Here is a 15873-nt window from a genome sequence, read left to right as displayed (position 1 = left end):
TTAAATTTGATGGCTTTCTGACATGGACTTGTTTCTTCAGCATTGTCCACATGTTTTCAATGGGGTTTAAGTCAGGACTTTGGGAAGGCCATTCTAAAACCCTTATTCTAGCCTGACTTAGCCATTCCTTTACCACTTTTGATGTGTGTTTGGGATCATTGTCCTGTTGGAACACCCAACTGTGCCCAAGACCCAACCTTCGTGCTGATGATTTTAGGTTATGTTGAAGAATGTGAAGGTAATCCTCCTTCTTCATTGTCCCATTTACTCTCTGTAAAGCACCAGTTCCATTGGCAGCAAAACAGCCCCACAGCATAATACTCCCACCACCATGCTTGATTGTAGGCATGGTGTTCTTGGGGTTAAAGGCCTCACCTTTTCTCCTCCAAACATATCGCTGGGCATTGTGGCCAAAAAGCTCGATTTTTGTTTCGTCTGACCACAGAACTTTCCTCCAGAAGGTCTTATCTTTGTCCATGTGATCAGCAACAAACTTCAGTCGAACCTTAAGGTGCCACTTTTGGAACTAGGGCTTCCTTCTTGCACGGCAGCCTCTCAGTCCATGGAGATGCAAAACACGTATGACTGTGGACAATAACACCTGTGTTCCAGCAGCTTCTAATTCTTGGCAGATCTGCTTTTTGGTGATTCTTGGTTGACTCTTCACCCTCCTGACCAATTTTCTCTCAGCAGCAGGTGATAGCTTGCGTTTTCTTCCTGATCTTGGCAGTGACGAAACAGTGCCATGCACTTTATACTTACAAACAATTGTTTGCACTGTTGCTCTTGGGACATGCAGCTGCTTTGAAATGGCCCCAAGTGACTTTCCTGACTTGTTCAAGTTAATAATTCACTTTTTCAGATCCATGCTGAGCTCCTTTGACTTTCCCATTGTAGCGTTTGTGGGCGTTTGTATCCAATGAGCCCTATTTAACTGGCCTAAGAGAAGTCAGCAGCTGTAGTCACTCATAATCACTCACAAGAAGTTAAGAGGCCATGCTATGAAGCTCAGTTCACTGACAACTTTGTAAGTCACCAAAATTGCTAATTCATGTTGCTGTATGTATATTTTTGACCCAGCAAATGTGATCACTTTTTTCTGTTAACCCATAATAAAGTCATTAAAGAACCAAACTTCATGAATGTTTTTTGTGACAAAGAAGTATCTGTTCCAATCACTCTATCAGAGAAAAATCAGAGTTTTAGAAATAACGGGACACTCGGTAGAGCCATTATATTATATTCTTTACAAGTGTATGTAAACTTTTGACCACAACTGTATGTTTGCCCAATACTGAGTAAATAGAGAGCGTTAAAGTAAATAACTGCCGATTTACTCTCCTAGTTAATTTTCCAAATTTAAATTGGCCAATTTATTGTTGAGTGAATTCTGTGCACCATACCGTGGAAAGGTTTTGGCTCTACAAGTAAGGAGGATTTCAAATGCATGTAAATGAAAGAGCTTTAATCTACCAGTTGTTAAACAGCAGAAGTTCTTCTAAGCAGTTTCTGAAAGTGTTTAGCTTTTAGCTCTCTAACTGTCTAACGTCAGCCACCACACTTCTGTTACAGGAGTCCTTGTTCTTGTAGTTGAAGATAGTGTATGACTCTGGTTGTATATCTCGAGTCAGTGACGTCCTGTAGAAAATTACATGAAGAATCTGATCATCTGAGGTGCCAAAAGCCTTTGCATAGTACTTTATCTTTATATTAAAGCTAAAAGTCCAATCCACATTTGTTTTTTCTATTCAGAAACATTTGAGAAAGGTTGTCTGTCTCTATTTGTTAGCCCTGCAACAGACTGGCAACCTGTCCAGGGTGTACCCCGCCTCTCGCCTTATGGCAGCTGCCGTGTTCCCCTCATGTTTGCTCACCACTCTTTTTTTTTTTTTTTTTTTTTTTTGTGGTGTACATATTGTGGAGCCTTCCCGTCATCCTTTGTCCTGTCATCCACACTGCCTTCTGTTTCCCTTGCTCTGATTTCTCTGAGTTTCCCAAGCGTGTGTGGGATGTTTGGATTCTTTGTTATCTTTTGGATTTGGAACTTTGTAATTTTCTGGACCAAGGAGCATTAAAGCTTGTTTTAAAGTTTATTCCTGCCCCAAGAGTCAAGATTTGGGCCCATAAAGGTTTGTCAGCCTTATAGTGTTTCATGGCACTGCACAGCAGTCAAGTGTCTGTAGCATTTATGAGGCTTGATGTAACAGTACCAATCTAAAGAGAATTTGTAGAGCTCTATTTGACACTGAAATAAAGTTCTCATTCTTTCCTAATAGTTGGAAGCACACTGTTGCAGAATGTGATTAAAATGAACCAGTTGTAGTAATCACTGGAGAAAGACAACATTTGTTTATTAAGAACATTTCTTGTTCATTTGTTGTGTGATTGTTAGACTTCTCTTTCTAATAACTGCAGGATTTGTATCTCACAACATACATGCCTTGAAATGGCTACTGCTGTTACCTGGCACTGTGTGCATAAAACTGAATTAACTGAATAGAACTGAATTAAAATCAAATGACCATTTCAGGATTCTGACTAAAATCTATTTAAGCAGGAAATTATTACTAAAGAAGAACCAAAGGTCAGTCTTGAAATGATTCATGTCATCTTCTTGCCTCTTCCCACACCAGTATAATAAGTGGTCTGGATTAGCTTTGTGATGTACTGCCATCTGCTGGTAGTGAACGTGCATGTGCACAACTAACAAAATGAAACATTTTGATTTGTTTACAATCCATCTTTTGAAATACATTTTTCCTGACTGGAGCTAGGTTGGAGTATAGTAAACCAAGAAACAGACCAGTTTAATATAATCATAATATCTGTTATTATGTATCATGATGGGTAAAAGCCTGCAGGATATTGCTATTGCTTTTTGAACTCCTAGTTTTACAATATCCACAACTAAATCACTTAAAAGGTTTCCTTGATCGCAACACAAACAAGAAACACTGCACTTTGACATTTTCACTCGTTTTATTAAAAATAAACATGCAGTTAAAATGTGTTGCTGAATGTAAGTCGCAAGAGCCTTCACAATTGTGAACGTAACATCACAGGGTCATTTCTTGTATTGATATGACTTATTTTGTTAAGCTTTGAACATTTTTGTTTATACAGAATATTCAAACAAGTATAAGCATGGTTGTAGACTTAACTGATTTCCAGATGTTAACAGCTGTGAGGCTGTGAGGCCACAAAACACCACAATACTGCCCTGCTACAAAACCTGTTTCAGTTTAAAGCTACAACTACAATTACAGAATTGTGTTTTCATTGACGTGTCATAGTATGTGAAAAAATATCATTCCAGTTTTTCTTAAACAGCATATACTTTTCTGTTAAAATTTAAAGTTGACCAAAAAGATCCCAATGCTCTCACTTTATGATGCAGATTTCTACAAAGATTTTGTGACTGTTCTTTCTTTTTTCTTTTTTTTCTCTTGATATGTGACTCTTCCCCCTAAAGGTATACTTGAATTTCTGACAGCAGCCATTCACACAGTAAATCTGAAGTAGTTACACAACACCGCCATCCACTGCCCGTGATGGGCGCATACAGTGTTGGTGGCCACTGACTTGAAAAGAATAATAATGAAGGTTGTCTATATGATATATTTTTAACCTTTGTTCATGCAAAGTTTGACCTTTCCTTGTTACACCTGATGTATTTGATGTATTCAAATGGAGCTATTTGAAACACTCTGGGGCATTCAGCTGTGCAGAACTACCTGGTTTAAAGGTGCGCCGGCAGTAATTTTGGTATGAAAGTTTAAATGGCAGCTTTAAAACTAACTGACTTGATAAATACCTGCAGTAACTGGAGTGAATGAAAAGCTAGAACGATGATGGCTGCATATTATTTCATCTCAGCGATGTAATTTAAGTTCAGAGGACCTTTTACCTTTTTTGTGTTACATTCAGAAAAAGATACCAAATGAACTCAGTTGGTAAATATCATAAAAAAGAAATTCGACATCCACCTGTATCCAGGAGCACAGTTAGATTTCGTTTCACATGTGGGACTTTGAGCTATCTGTCTCTGATATTTCATCTGTCACCCCAATACAAAGGAGGTGAACATCATTTTCCTTTTAGGTACTCAAAAATTGAGAAATTACATTTGAATATTTTCTTGTAACCTTTCCCTGACAGAGAAATGGTTCCACTGAAATATGACCACATCGGGGTCTGGGGATTATCCCTGTTATCCGAAACGCTTTTTTAAAGGAGATAATGAGTCCATACCCAAGTATGACCCTTTACTATCAGCAAGGCTGGACATAGCTGTCCCGCTTAGAAATGCAGTTTTGCTTTTTGATTCTTTTTCGTACGGGATTACGTGTTGTAAGCATGTTTTGAGGGGACTGAGTTCAGGTGAAATATCAGGTGTTGATGGTAACATGAATTTTTTGTGCCTGATTTCTCACTTACCTTCATCTCAAAAAGTGTTACCAAAACTTTTGTAGAACAAAGAAATCCTTTGTACCTAATTGTTTGGCCCAAACGTGTTTTGAATAAAAACAGCTTTTCCTTTGCGTCAAACTCCAAATCTAATCTTCTCACATCACCTGCTCTCTCAGGCAACAAGATGAAGCCATCCCAAATGCGTGTTTGATTGTGTGTTGCACGTCATCCAAGTGCTTTGGCTGTCAAGGTTAAGAACCAAGTTTCAAAGAACACCAAAGCTTTTTGATTTAGAGAGGAAACTGCCATTTATTAAGGCCAAGACCTCTCATTCGCTGTAGTAAAGGTGTATTTCATCTGCTGAAGTCAAAGGGCCTCTGTGCTCCTTTGAAAAATGCTCAGCATAGCACATGCTATTAAGATCAATGTGTTGATATTAAAGGCGCCACAAGCTGAATTTTAACATCAAGAAATCATTACGGCATCAGTGTTCAGACCTGACTGTAGTTGCAAGTGGATCCCAAGTCAAAGAGTGGCAGCATTTATTGGGCTGTTTTTCATTATATTATAGATTTTTCATCAATCTATAAAAGTTATAAAAGGAGACAAACGCCGTTAATAATAAATTACATTGCAACAATGCTGCTACCGGCAAAGTCTACTATTTTTTCCAAATTATAAATGTATTTTAGGATATGTAAAATTCCATCACTGATATTTGTATAAATGACTGATTTGAATTCCAAACAAAAAAAGACATAAATCAAGATCTCAGATTGCATTATTATACATAAGAATGGATGTCTAAAGAACAAGGTCATTCTATATTTCCATACTAAGAAATATAGAATAACCTTTTTGGTCTTATGGAAGACCAAAAACCAACAGCATGTTTGTACTTTTTCTTTTTTTTTTTTTTTTAAAAATGATTAAGCATAGCTAACATTTTAGGCACTATTTGTGTTTCATTTCTAATTTGTTGGGATTTTTCTAAATGCATATCAATCCATATTTAGGATCTAGCAGCCCAATTGTGCATAAAGAAAAGATAACTTTTATCTTATCTTTTTGCACAATTTTATGTACAATAAAGTACTGAGTCCTAAACTAAACTGTGTTCATTGAGATTAAAGTTGATAAAGAATGAGGACAGATGAGAAATTAAAGCGAAAATATGGATCCTGGGCTTAATGCCGTGGGAGCAGTTTGATTTCACAGTATGGGTCCACAGAGACATTTTTCTATGCTGATGAGAGTGATCTTTTCCAAGATGACAAAACCTCTATCCATGGCGCGCAGTGGGACTGAATTAATGATGAAGGTGAATAATATGCTGTGGCCTTTGCAGTAACCAATTTTCAACCGGTTGAACAGTGTTGCTTCTACTCTGTGTTTCCATGCATGTCAAAGTAGAGTTGCAGAGACTTGGAGAGTTTGTGCTAAACCGACTGAAGCTACTGGTGACACTTAGGGAGACATAAAGTGTCTCCTGGTTTTGTTTGATCAGAGGAGTAATTTGTTGTAGGTTGTGATCCTGTGAATGCTAATTAAGTATTATAAAGGATGAAATATGACACAACTTAGCTAAGTCATTACATAAATAGAAAAAGCAGATTGTGACATTGTGCTGGTTTTGTATCATGAATCCTTTAATTTCTGAAACAAAATAGATTTATTTTGCAGTGAATAAATAGCATACATAAATACAGTTTCTCAGAGATACACTATTTCTTTGATGCTAAGGATTTTATTTTCAGGAGCAGGATAAAGACAGGCCTCTCTGTTGGACATACAATCAAAGGGTCTGATTGGATAAAAAGGAACAGGAAAAAAAAAAAGACTGCATCTACAAGAAGACAGAAAATAAACACAATCACATAATTACACAAAACATGTGGTCCGGTCCCTTAAAATGGTGCTGCGGTCTCTGGGATGTCAGTAAAATGTACTTCGTTTTAAGATGTACGGCCGCCGAGTCTTAGTGATGTGCCCCACTTGCCTCTTCAATATGTAGGGTGACTTTCGTTTCAGTGGAGCGTCGCTGTTCTCCTCTGAATACTCTAGAGAGTCTTGGAGTAGCTGTGAGGAGTGAAGGGAGACACAGCAGAGGATGAGTGTCACGCAACATGAGGGAGTGTGAGGGGGGCGGGCGGCAGGCAAACATGTTTTGGTACTGACTGCTAATCTGCAGGTGTTGTGTTAACATTTAAAAAAAGAGAAATGCCACAGTGCGAGGAGCCAAAAGTGGAGAGAAAAACGATGACAGCGAGTGAGGAAGAGATGAGGAGGCGAAGTGGGGGAGAGGGGAGATTTAATGAAGTGTGTTTGCTTTAGGGGAGAACACACATACTCCTGTGTGTTCTGGCGATGTGAGTGAGTAAGTGTGTATGTACACAAGTCTGTGTATTTGTTTTGACTGGGCTTTTGGTTGACAGTTACTTCTCAACAAGTAGCTTAGGTAGGAGATTAGGACTTTTGAGAATTTCCTTAGCTATCCATAATTTCCCATATGGAAAAGAAATAGTAAAAACTTATATGTGATTACTTATGAAAGTGGCCACTTTCTCATTACTTTCATACATTGTTTTAGTAAGTATCCAAAACATACAAGTTTCATTATATCATTTTTCAAGGGATCTTATATCTGTTTTCACACTTATATGCTTTTCATACAAGTTTCACACAAGACAGATACAAACTTTATAAGATTTATATATATCTTTTCCATATGGGTATGCAATGTTGTTATTTGAAAAGTAGCCCACACAGCAAAAGAAAGTAAGTTAAAGATGATTGTCTGACCCTCTCCTCCCGGCTCTGCAGTACTCGGCAGATGTGTTGCAAGTTGTACATTTCATCCAGCAGCTGGAGGCTCCCCTCCCTCAGACCCCCATCCTCCTCCTCCCCACTCCACGCCTCCTGGCGCAGGGCGCTCAGCATCTTACAGAGGTTGGCCAGAGACACGCGCCAATAGGGGGCACTCTGCTTATTCTGTTTCATCTGCACAGAGGGCACAAGATACCAGGATGAGACAGTTAAATGGATTGAGTGGTTGGGTTTTTAACACTCAGAGTGCATCACTTAATCAGATTCCTGCTTTGAGCAATATTTTCGTTGGTGTTTTCGTGTATTTTGTGAACTTGGGTGAAGTGAAAACTGTACTGACCACTCAAGAGGCTGATGTTTCAGGTGGTTTAGAAGCTTTTTGGTTTAATGGGGATTGTTTTCTCTCGTGAAACATTTATATTGACAGAAATGATCTGACTGAAAAACGACATTTTCAGGTATTACTCAATCCGCGTCCTCAACACTGTAAGTACAAACTGTGGCCATAATTTTAAAATTCAGCCAAACTGTTGATTCGATACCTCGATCTGACTTAATCATTTTGATATTTGTCATTTCATAGCTTATGTTTGAGCAAACAGAATACAGTCAGTATTGTGAACTACACCTTAGTCTCACTTTTAATGTTGTACATTTTGCATTTGCAGCAGTAAACACTCAGGTAGTTCCTTTAAAAAGGGACTGAGGATTCTGCATGTGAGACTTTTACAATGTAATCTAAGCACCTATTATTTCTTAAAGACACATGCACTCAGAGTGAACAGAGTGAGACTACTGAGTTATAATCTAGTGTCTCTAGAGTGCAGTGAGATGGTAAAGAGCCCCCAGAATCCTCTGTGTGTACTGGCTGTCACGTGCATGTTGCAGTCAAAGATGTCAGTGTCAGGGAGGCTCACTCATCATTTATGACCAGTGGAAGTATCCTCAAATATAAAGACGAAAACTCTTTTTGTTTGCCAGGCAGGAGACGTGGATAAAAGCTTTAGTGGCATCAAATGAACAAGCGTCAGGATCAAACATAGGCAGCTGACATTTGGAAATTGCCCATGCACAAAAGACAAACTAGCTGAGTTAGTGTGGCCATGCAATTGTGCTGTAATGTCATATGAAAGATTGTGGTGCTTCACTGGAAATTTCTACCTTAACGTTAGTCTCCTGGGCTCTTTAGCGTTCACAAACTTGCATTTTATAGAGACGCAAAAGTTCAATCTAAATTCCAGCATCGGAACAACTAACGATACTGAACACAGAGGTCAGTGACTCACTATGCAGAGTAATAAGAAGGTAATTTAGTTGTATTCAGTAGAGAATGAAAAACCACAACGGAGCATTAACCGTGGTATCTAATCAGATGAAAGGAAGGGAGGAGTATATCAGTCAATTTTATTGTCAAATATATAGTGTGTAGATAAAGAGCCACAATTAGGTCTATCTTCCACCATACTGCACTTTCCAGCCTCTTGAGCAGTCTGTCAGTCATGCAGCAAGTTATTATTACAATCATCACCCCTGAGCAACCTCTGAGCATCGGCAGCTATGAATCAAATGGCTGATTTGTCACCGTCATGTCTCCGTGTGAGCATCGCAGTTTTTCATCAGCAAGAACGGTAAAAGATGTGTCGTAACTATACTGCCAGGTCCATCTGAATCCTATTAGGATCGGCCATCCGTCTGTGCGTGCCTTTGGTTCCACATTCACTGATTTCATACCTGATCTTTGCATAGCCTCAGGCAGACATCAGATAAATGTGATAAAAAGCTCAAGGTTACAACTGAATTAGAATGCCCAATCTCAGCTCTTATTTTCTCCTCGTTTCAAAGCACTGCAGCAAATGGAAAGGTGATTATTTGTTATTTTTCTGAGCACATTTGAACTGGATACACTTTTAAAAAGAGCAAATTGACTTAAAAAAAACAAAGTAAATGCTCAGGCAGCCTGAGTGGCATAAAAAGCCTCTTGTGGTAAATTATTTATCTCCCACTCAGCATGAGCACAACCGCAAGCTGAGGTTGCCACTGAAGCGTGGATGTAGATTTCATGAAAGAACACCTGGAAAGCCTTTATCGGCGAGGTCAGAGACCGACCCGGCAGGATGAAGCTTTTCTTTCCAGTCTCTGATATCACAGATGTAAAAAGACCAGATACCTTGGAAGTGAAGAGACTGCTGAGTAGTTCCTCTTCTAGCGCTCGCTGCTCCTGGTCAACATCTGTCAGTTACAGAAAAACAGCTTTACAACATTCAGATTTCACACAAATAAAAACACAAAACAAAAGATAAAACATAAACAAAAAACATAAATAAAACATAAACATAAATCAGTATAATTAAAACAAATATACTAGGTCTAATCTAAATGTATACTCAGTCGGTTTCATTTGAACTGATTCCATTAAATTTAATGTTTTACATTCTACTTGTGTAACAACATAAAAAAATTGACATGTTATCCAACTACTTAAAGAAGTCAGTATTTTGGGCATAAATATTTTTGGAGTGTAGTTTAGTTCAGTCCTCAATGAAATGTTATTTAAATTAACAATTAAGTATAGTTTCTCATCATTTACATTTGAATAGTAAAGTGGTGAAGAAACCCAGCCCTCGGTATCTGATGGTGGTCATCTTCATCACTATTGATAACAGAGTCCCCGTGCACCCTGACAGTGACAAAAAGCAACACATAATATCAATAAGAATTCCATGTGCATCTCTCTCTCTCTCCCTATATATATATATATATATATATATATATGTATGTGTGTGTGTGTGTGTGTGTGTGTGTGTGTGTGTGTGTGTGTGTGTGTGTGTGTGTTATGTGCGCGCATGCATAAAAGTTGTCCTTTATTTGGTTATTGATCCAAAAGTAACTATCATCTAGTAACAATCCATTCTCATTTTGAGTATTGGAAATAGTTCAGTGTAAACTGCATTTAATGTAAAATAAATGAAACTAATTAAGTTTCATTTCCCTAACATAAGATCAAACAAAGAATGAGAACAATAGTGTAAGTTACATTAATAGTTACATTAATAGTTTTTTCTGCTGTGCCGTGTTTGGAAGAGGTGAAGTGAAACTGTCATAAAAGCCCATATTCACATGTGACTATGGCCACTTTTAAGCTTTCAACAGGTGACACTATTGATCAGCCTGAGTCCCAGTGCACCCTGACAGTTAAACAAAGCACAAATTATGCATGGATTTAAAAGAATGGAAGAGGCAATTGATCTTTGAGGGGGAAAGGGGTTTTATAGTAGCCTAAAAGAGCTGTAATCCTTGAGCAAAATTAAGATTTTCACTTATACAGTTATTTTTTTTAATAAACCGAGGTTTAAAAGTTAGCTATGTCATGAAGTCACACGCCATTCTCTGATTTTTCCCGAGAGAACAAATCAGGTTATTTCAGTATTTAATCTAAAGGACCAAACTCAAAACCATCCTGTTTAACCAACTTTGCCATTCAAGGTTTTTCAGAAATATTTGCAGTAATTTTTCCTTCTTTTATGCACATGCAACATTTCAGTATGATGCACCTGTTTTGTGAATAAATCCATAAAGTTCTACATAGAAAACCTGTTGAAAGAACACCAGTGCTTACCTGTACAAAGTGCACCACATGTTAAACAGAGGAGAAGCATACACGCCAACTGTGTCTGCATCTTGATCAGAACAAAAAAATCTGAAAAGAAATACCCCAAAAGAACAAAAAAAGGATCCCACACTGAAGAATTCACCTGAGGAGGAATCTAGTCCATAAGGTTAGGGGCCAGACACAGACAAAGAGAGGCTGGAGACACAATTTAGTGAAGCTGCTGTTTTGTTTTTTCTTGTTCTTCTTCTTCAGATCTATACACACTTAAGCAGTTTCTGCTGCTGGGATGTGAAGCACAGTGGGCTCCATTCCCTGGGTATATAAGAGCCAAAATGATGTCACAGCATCTGCCCCCCCCCCCCCCCCCCCCCCACTTACCCCACCCACACAGACACACATCTCCATCCCCACCTTCCCACCCATTACCACATCCCACTCATTCTCCTGTGTCATCAGATGTTTCATCCGACGACACTCCGGCATCATGACGTGAAAGGTTTTTGCGTCAAGGTTTTGAAGATGTGGTTATTTCCCTTCATGAATGCACACAGTCCGAGGTTAGTTTTGCCTCATGTTCCACTGATGGGTACCAGCAGTGATGAGGCAGGATGAACGAATCAGGCTCACTTTTTGCTTCACAGTTTGAACAGTCTTTTCATTTTTTTTCTAATTCACCAGGTTGTTGTCTTGGTTAACAAACAAAACCACTACATGCTAAAGGCTCAAATATTGGTGACGATTACAATTTAATTAACGTGAAGGCACAACTCTGTCCATGTTTCTCTAAAGCAGGTTTTACTTTGTAATAGTTTTTTTTTCTACTATAAATTCCCGCTGACATAAATGTAATCCATAAACCAACAAATAGCTTGAAATTTATTACTGCATTGCATGATCATCACAATCAGTCCACAACCTGCAGATGTTGGGATTTCTGTTTTTGACTTTAATAATAAAAAGCTTTTTCACTGGAGCTTAACCTGGCTTTTACAACTTGTTAAGAGGACCTTGGAAACAATGACTAAGAAAATAATCTTACCACCAGGTCTGTTTGGTAGATTTTTGAAAGCTTTCCATCAAATATCCTCCAACTTTATTTCTCTTTTTAGGATTATATTTTTGCTTAATTCCATAGAAAACACTTTTAAATCAGCATACTTACTCTATGAACTTAAGAGCAAATATAAACTCATGCACTAATTTCTGATTCATTTTGTTAGTGTAGTTTAAATAGAGCTGTTTTCTGGTTTTGTTGCCAGAGATGGGCAGTAACGCGTTACAAGTAACAAGTAACAAGTAACGCGTTACTGTAATCCAATTACTTTTTTCAAGTAACGAGTAAAGTAAGGGATTACTATTGCAAAAACGGGAATTAGATTACCGTTACTTTCCCGTAGGAACGCTGCGTTACTGCGTTACTGCGTTACTAAAACCGTGATTTTTTGCGAGAATGTCTCATGACAGTGACGTGCGAAGTTCGTGGCAACAGCTGTGTGCAGATCAACAATGGATCACATATCGATTGTGGGAGAGAGTATGAGCGTGCAGCGTTTAAAGCGTGGAAGTACTGACCTTACTTTGAGTTTGATCCCATAAAAAGTGACAAAAACATTAGCGTCCATCGTGCGTGGGAAGAAAACTTCTTTTTACAGCAAAAAAACCCCGAAACTTCCGAGCAAGCACAGAGTGCGCTACGACATAATGGGAAATTCACAGAGAAACTCGTGGATTCTTCCACTGACTGCTGCGGCACACCTGCACCAGGGTAAACCTCCGCCTACCCTACTCCTGCTATACAGGTGAAAATAGAGCAACAGGACCGCTGAGTCTTTGATTTTATTTATTTTCTGCTGTGTTTTACTTGCATCTATTTGAAAGACTGAGTGTAAACACACACAAAAAAATATTTTATGTGCTGGAATGTGCAGAAAATAGGTTTAAATATTAAACAAATTTCTTCCAGTCAGAGAATGTTGCATATAATTTAATTTTTGCTTGATGCATAAAGTTAAAAGATTAAAAATAATAAAACAAGTTTTAAAAAGGGACCTTTCCGTTTGATAACATTTTGTATGATGGATTATGTAGAAAAAGTAGAATTGGGCTGAAAGATCTATCGCTTTATTACCTATTCAGGTTGTAAATCGTGTTTTTAAAAAGTAACTAAGTAACTAGGTAATTAATTACTTTTGAAAATAAGTAATCAGTAAAGTAACAGGATTACTTTTTTGGGGAAGTAATCAGTAATTAGTTACTGATTACTTTTTTCAAGTAACTTGACCAACACTGTTTGTTGCACAAAATTGTAAAGGGGGAGCCATTTGTTGTGACCGGTTGAGCCTGAGGAAAAAACATGAGATGAGGTAAGTGAAGAAGAAGCCTTCTGGGAGCCTAACTCTATTGCAGCTAACCAATGGATGGTCCATGGTCACCTGATCCAGCCCTTACTATAGGCTACATCAAAAGGGAAGTTTTAAGCCTAATTTTAAAAGTGAAGAACCTGTCTGTCTCCCAAACTGGGAACCGATTAAGGTCAAATTAGTTCAATTTAATTTTATTTATATAGCATCAAATCACAACAGTTGCCTCAATGTGGTTTATAGACCCTCTGATAATACAGAGAAAAACTTCTCAATCAGATGTCACACTCTGGTGACAGTGGGAAGGAAAAACTCCCGTTTAACAGGAATAAACCTCTGGCAGAACCCGGCTCAGGGAGGGGCGGCCATCTGCAACAACCGGCTGTAAGTGAGGAGAGGAAGACAGGATGAAGACATGCTGAGAGAGCCAGAGATTAATAATAAATAACGATTAAATTCAAGGAGACAGAAGAGGGACCTGATAGCTGAAAGTTCCACCTCAAATTCTCCTTTAAAGATTTGTATGTGAGGAGAAGAATTTTAACTTCTTTATTTAACAGGGAGCCAGTGAAGAGAGGCCGATGTAGAAAAATAGGATTTCTCTTTCTAGTCCCTGTCAGAATTCTCACTGCAGCCTTCTGATGTAACATTTAACTGCAAATGTGTCTGCAGAAGCAGACACCGACAACCATTAATGGGTTTAACGTGTTTATTGAACAGATAGTAAAGGGTAGGTGAGTGACTTAGAATGCTACAACCTTTATGGGAGTCTCTACTGAAGGAGACAGAGTGCATGCAGGTAAGTCTCTGTAAGTTATTAGAGGTGAGAGAAAATTCTTACTTGTAATTTGCTTGAACAGGGATTTAAGAGGGACTGCTGGCACACAGACACAATACCTTAGGAGTAGTGAGTGGGTTGGTGGAAAGTGGGGAGGCAGGTGAGATGAGGGTGAGTCCTTCTGTCTTCAAAGCTCAGATGATGTCTGTAGAACTCCTTGGTGAAGCATGGATCAGGAAACTTGAACAGAAGAAAGACAGCACAGGCCGAGAGTGGACATAGGGAGGCAAAGCAGAGAGAGAAAGAAAGACAGACCAAGAAGAAAACCCCACATCTGCCCAACCATAACATCTGGATCAAATGAAAACCTTTTCAGGGAGCTTCTGAACGAGCAGATAATAATTATTTACAGGAGTCCAGTCATTGTAGGTAGTCCTATATATACCTGTTACGGCCCTAGCAGGGCCTCCTCCTGAAGGTGCCTGTGTGGGCGTGTCCCACCACCTCTTCTGCCTGAGGTGCCACCTTTCCCTTTTGTGCAGCTGACTCTCGTCAGTAATCAAGGAGATTTAAGCCCAGGGAAAGGTGAGCTCTGGGCCAGAGTGCCAGTAGTGTGGTTGCAGCTAGTGAGCTGTATGTTTGTGTGGTTACAGCTAGTGAGCTGAGTGTTTGGTGTATTTGCAGTTAGTGAGCTGCTCTTTCTTTTTGGCTTACGTTTTACTTTATTGACCAACGCCTGAGTTTTGTTTGTTTTCTTAAATGGTGATAGCGGCTTGTCCGTCTCTTTTAGTTGAGCTACTTTAATAAAACTCTTTAATTTAACCCTCATACCTTCTTGTCTCCTTTTTCTGACCCGGACACTTTTCGTTACTTCCCCCTCACCGCCTAGACCCCTCAGGGGAACGTAACAATACCTTTAATATGCACACTGAAGGATATATGAAAGAATAAGTGAATATATCAAAGATTCCTTGCAGTGTTATTGGAGCCCAAGGTAGTACCATCAAGGCTTACATGTCTATTAGGCACATCTGAAGGTTCAGTAATTGATTTGTATCTCCTGCCTTCATGAGAAACTGAGTTTTATCAACATAGCAATGAAAGTTTTTGCAGTTATTTCTACTAACATTGTCTAAGGGAAGCATGTGCTGTCAATAGTATTGATCCCAGCCCAGAACCCAGAAGAATTTTCCCCTAATGGTTAATTTTATTTGTAAAGAAATTCATGAAGTCATTAGCAGTTAAGGTCAAAGGAATACTTGGGTCAGCAGAGCTCTGACTCTTTGCCTGGCTGCTCTGCTGAACAGAAACTGTTTTCCTCTATCAGATGTCTAATCATTGAGGGCTTTTTAAAGAGTAGCAAAGTATTTTTTCCAGATCAGAAGAAGGTCTTCTAATTTAGTGAAATGCCATTTCCTCCCTAGTTTAAAAGTTGCCTGCTTTAAGACAGGTGTGACTTATACAAAGCTGTACGTTTCTCTGCTTTGTTGAGTCATAGTTGGGCTGTTACATAGGTAACAAGATAATCTGTCTCTGAAGGAGTAAGATTCAGGTAGCTGCTCGCATCATGAGTCAGTACATGGTATTATTGAAGATAACAGTGCAAGGATCATGTCTTTAAACTTTGTTACAGCACTTTCAGAGAGACCTCCACTGTAATGAAATGTATTCCCATTATTGTAAATTTAAATTTAAAAAATGGTCAGACAAGACATGTTTTCAGGGAATACTGTTAAATACTCAGTTTCTATGATGTACCATATGTCAGGACAAGATTCAGAGTGTTTTTAAAATGACGAGTCAGTTCATTTACATTCTGAAAGAAGCTAATTGTGTTTAAATCACATACAGTGTGGAGGCTGTTGCTCTCAGCATTTACACTAATGTTA

At 38.6% G+C, this 15873-nt stretch overlaps 1 protein-coding gene across 2 annotated transcripts; it reads right to left on the bottom strand.

Annotated features, from left to right (window-relative positions):
• Positions 1 to 6041: 6041 nt before the first annotated feature.
• On the bottom strand, positions 6042 to 11119 carry nts (neurotensin). Of its 2 annotated transcripts, none has more exons than XM_085281146.1 (4): positions 10853 to 11119; positions 9404 to 9465; positions 7213 to 7410; positions 6042 to 6489 (listed from the first exon to the last, which is right to left on the bottom strand). In XM_085281146.1, the coding sequence occupies exons 1-4, from the start codon at positions 10911 to 10913 to the stop codon at positions 6346 to 6348; spliced, it is 465 nt and encodes a 154-aa protein (XP_085137272.1). In that variant the 5' UTR covers positions 10914 to 11119; the 3' UTR covers positions 6042 to 6345. The 2 variants fall into 2 exon arrangements, with proteins under 2 accessions (XP_085137272.1, XP_085137271.1); XM_085281145.1 differs by lacking the exon at positions 10853 to 11119 and adding an exon at positions 9824 to 9969.
• Between the last annotated feature and the right edge of the window lie 4754 nt (positions 11120 to 15873).

This window comes from Mchenga conophoros, linkage group LG7 (assembly GCF_057382185.1).
Source record: "Mchenga conophoros isolate Kocher_MC1m ecotype Shallow Benthic linkage group LG7, M_conophoros_male_GT1.1, whole genome shotgun sequence".
Classification (NCBI taxonomy): domain Eukaryota; kingdom Metazoa; phylum Chordata; class Actinopteri; order Cichliformes; family Cichlidae; genus Mchenga; species Mchenga conophoros.
Note: the sequence above shows the minus strand (reverse complement) of the source record. Positions and strands in the feature narration are given on the sequence as shown.

What these genes read in the sequence shown, in the direction of transcription:
- nts (XM_085281145.1), bottom strand. Translation starts at nt 9,938, where the DNA reads ATGTGTTGCTTTTTGTCACTGTCAGGGTGCACGGGGACTCTGTTATCA. An exon ending in CACCACTTTACTATTCAAAT is followed by an intron (nt 9,466 to 9,823) that starts GTAAATGATGAG and finishes TGTAACTGACAG; the next exon opens with ATGTTGACCAGGAGCAGCGA. An exon ending in TGCAGAGCCGGGAGGAGAGG is followed by an intron (nt 6,490 to 7,212) that starts GTCAGACAATCA and finishes CACTCCTCACAG; the next exon opens with CTACTCCAAGACTCTCTAGA.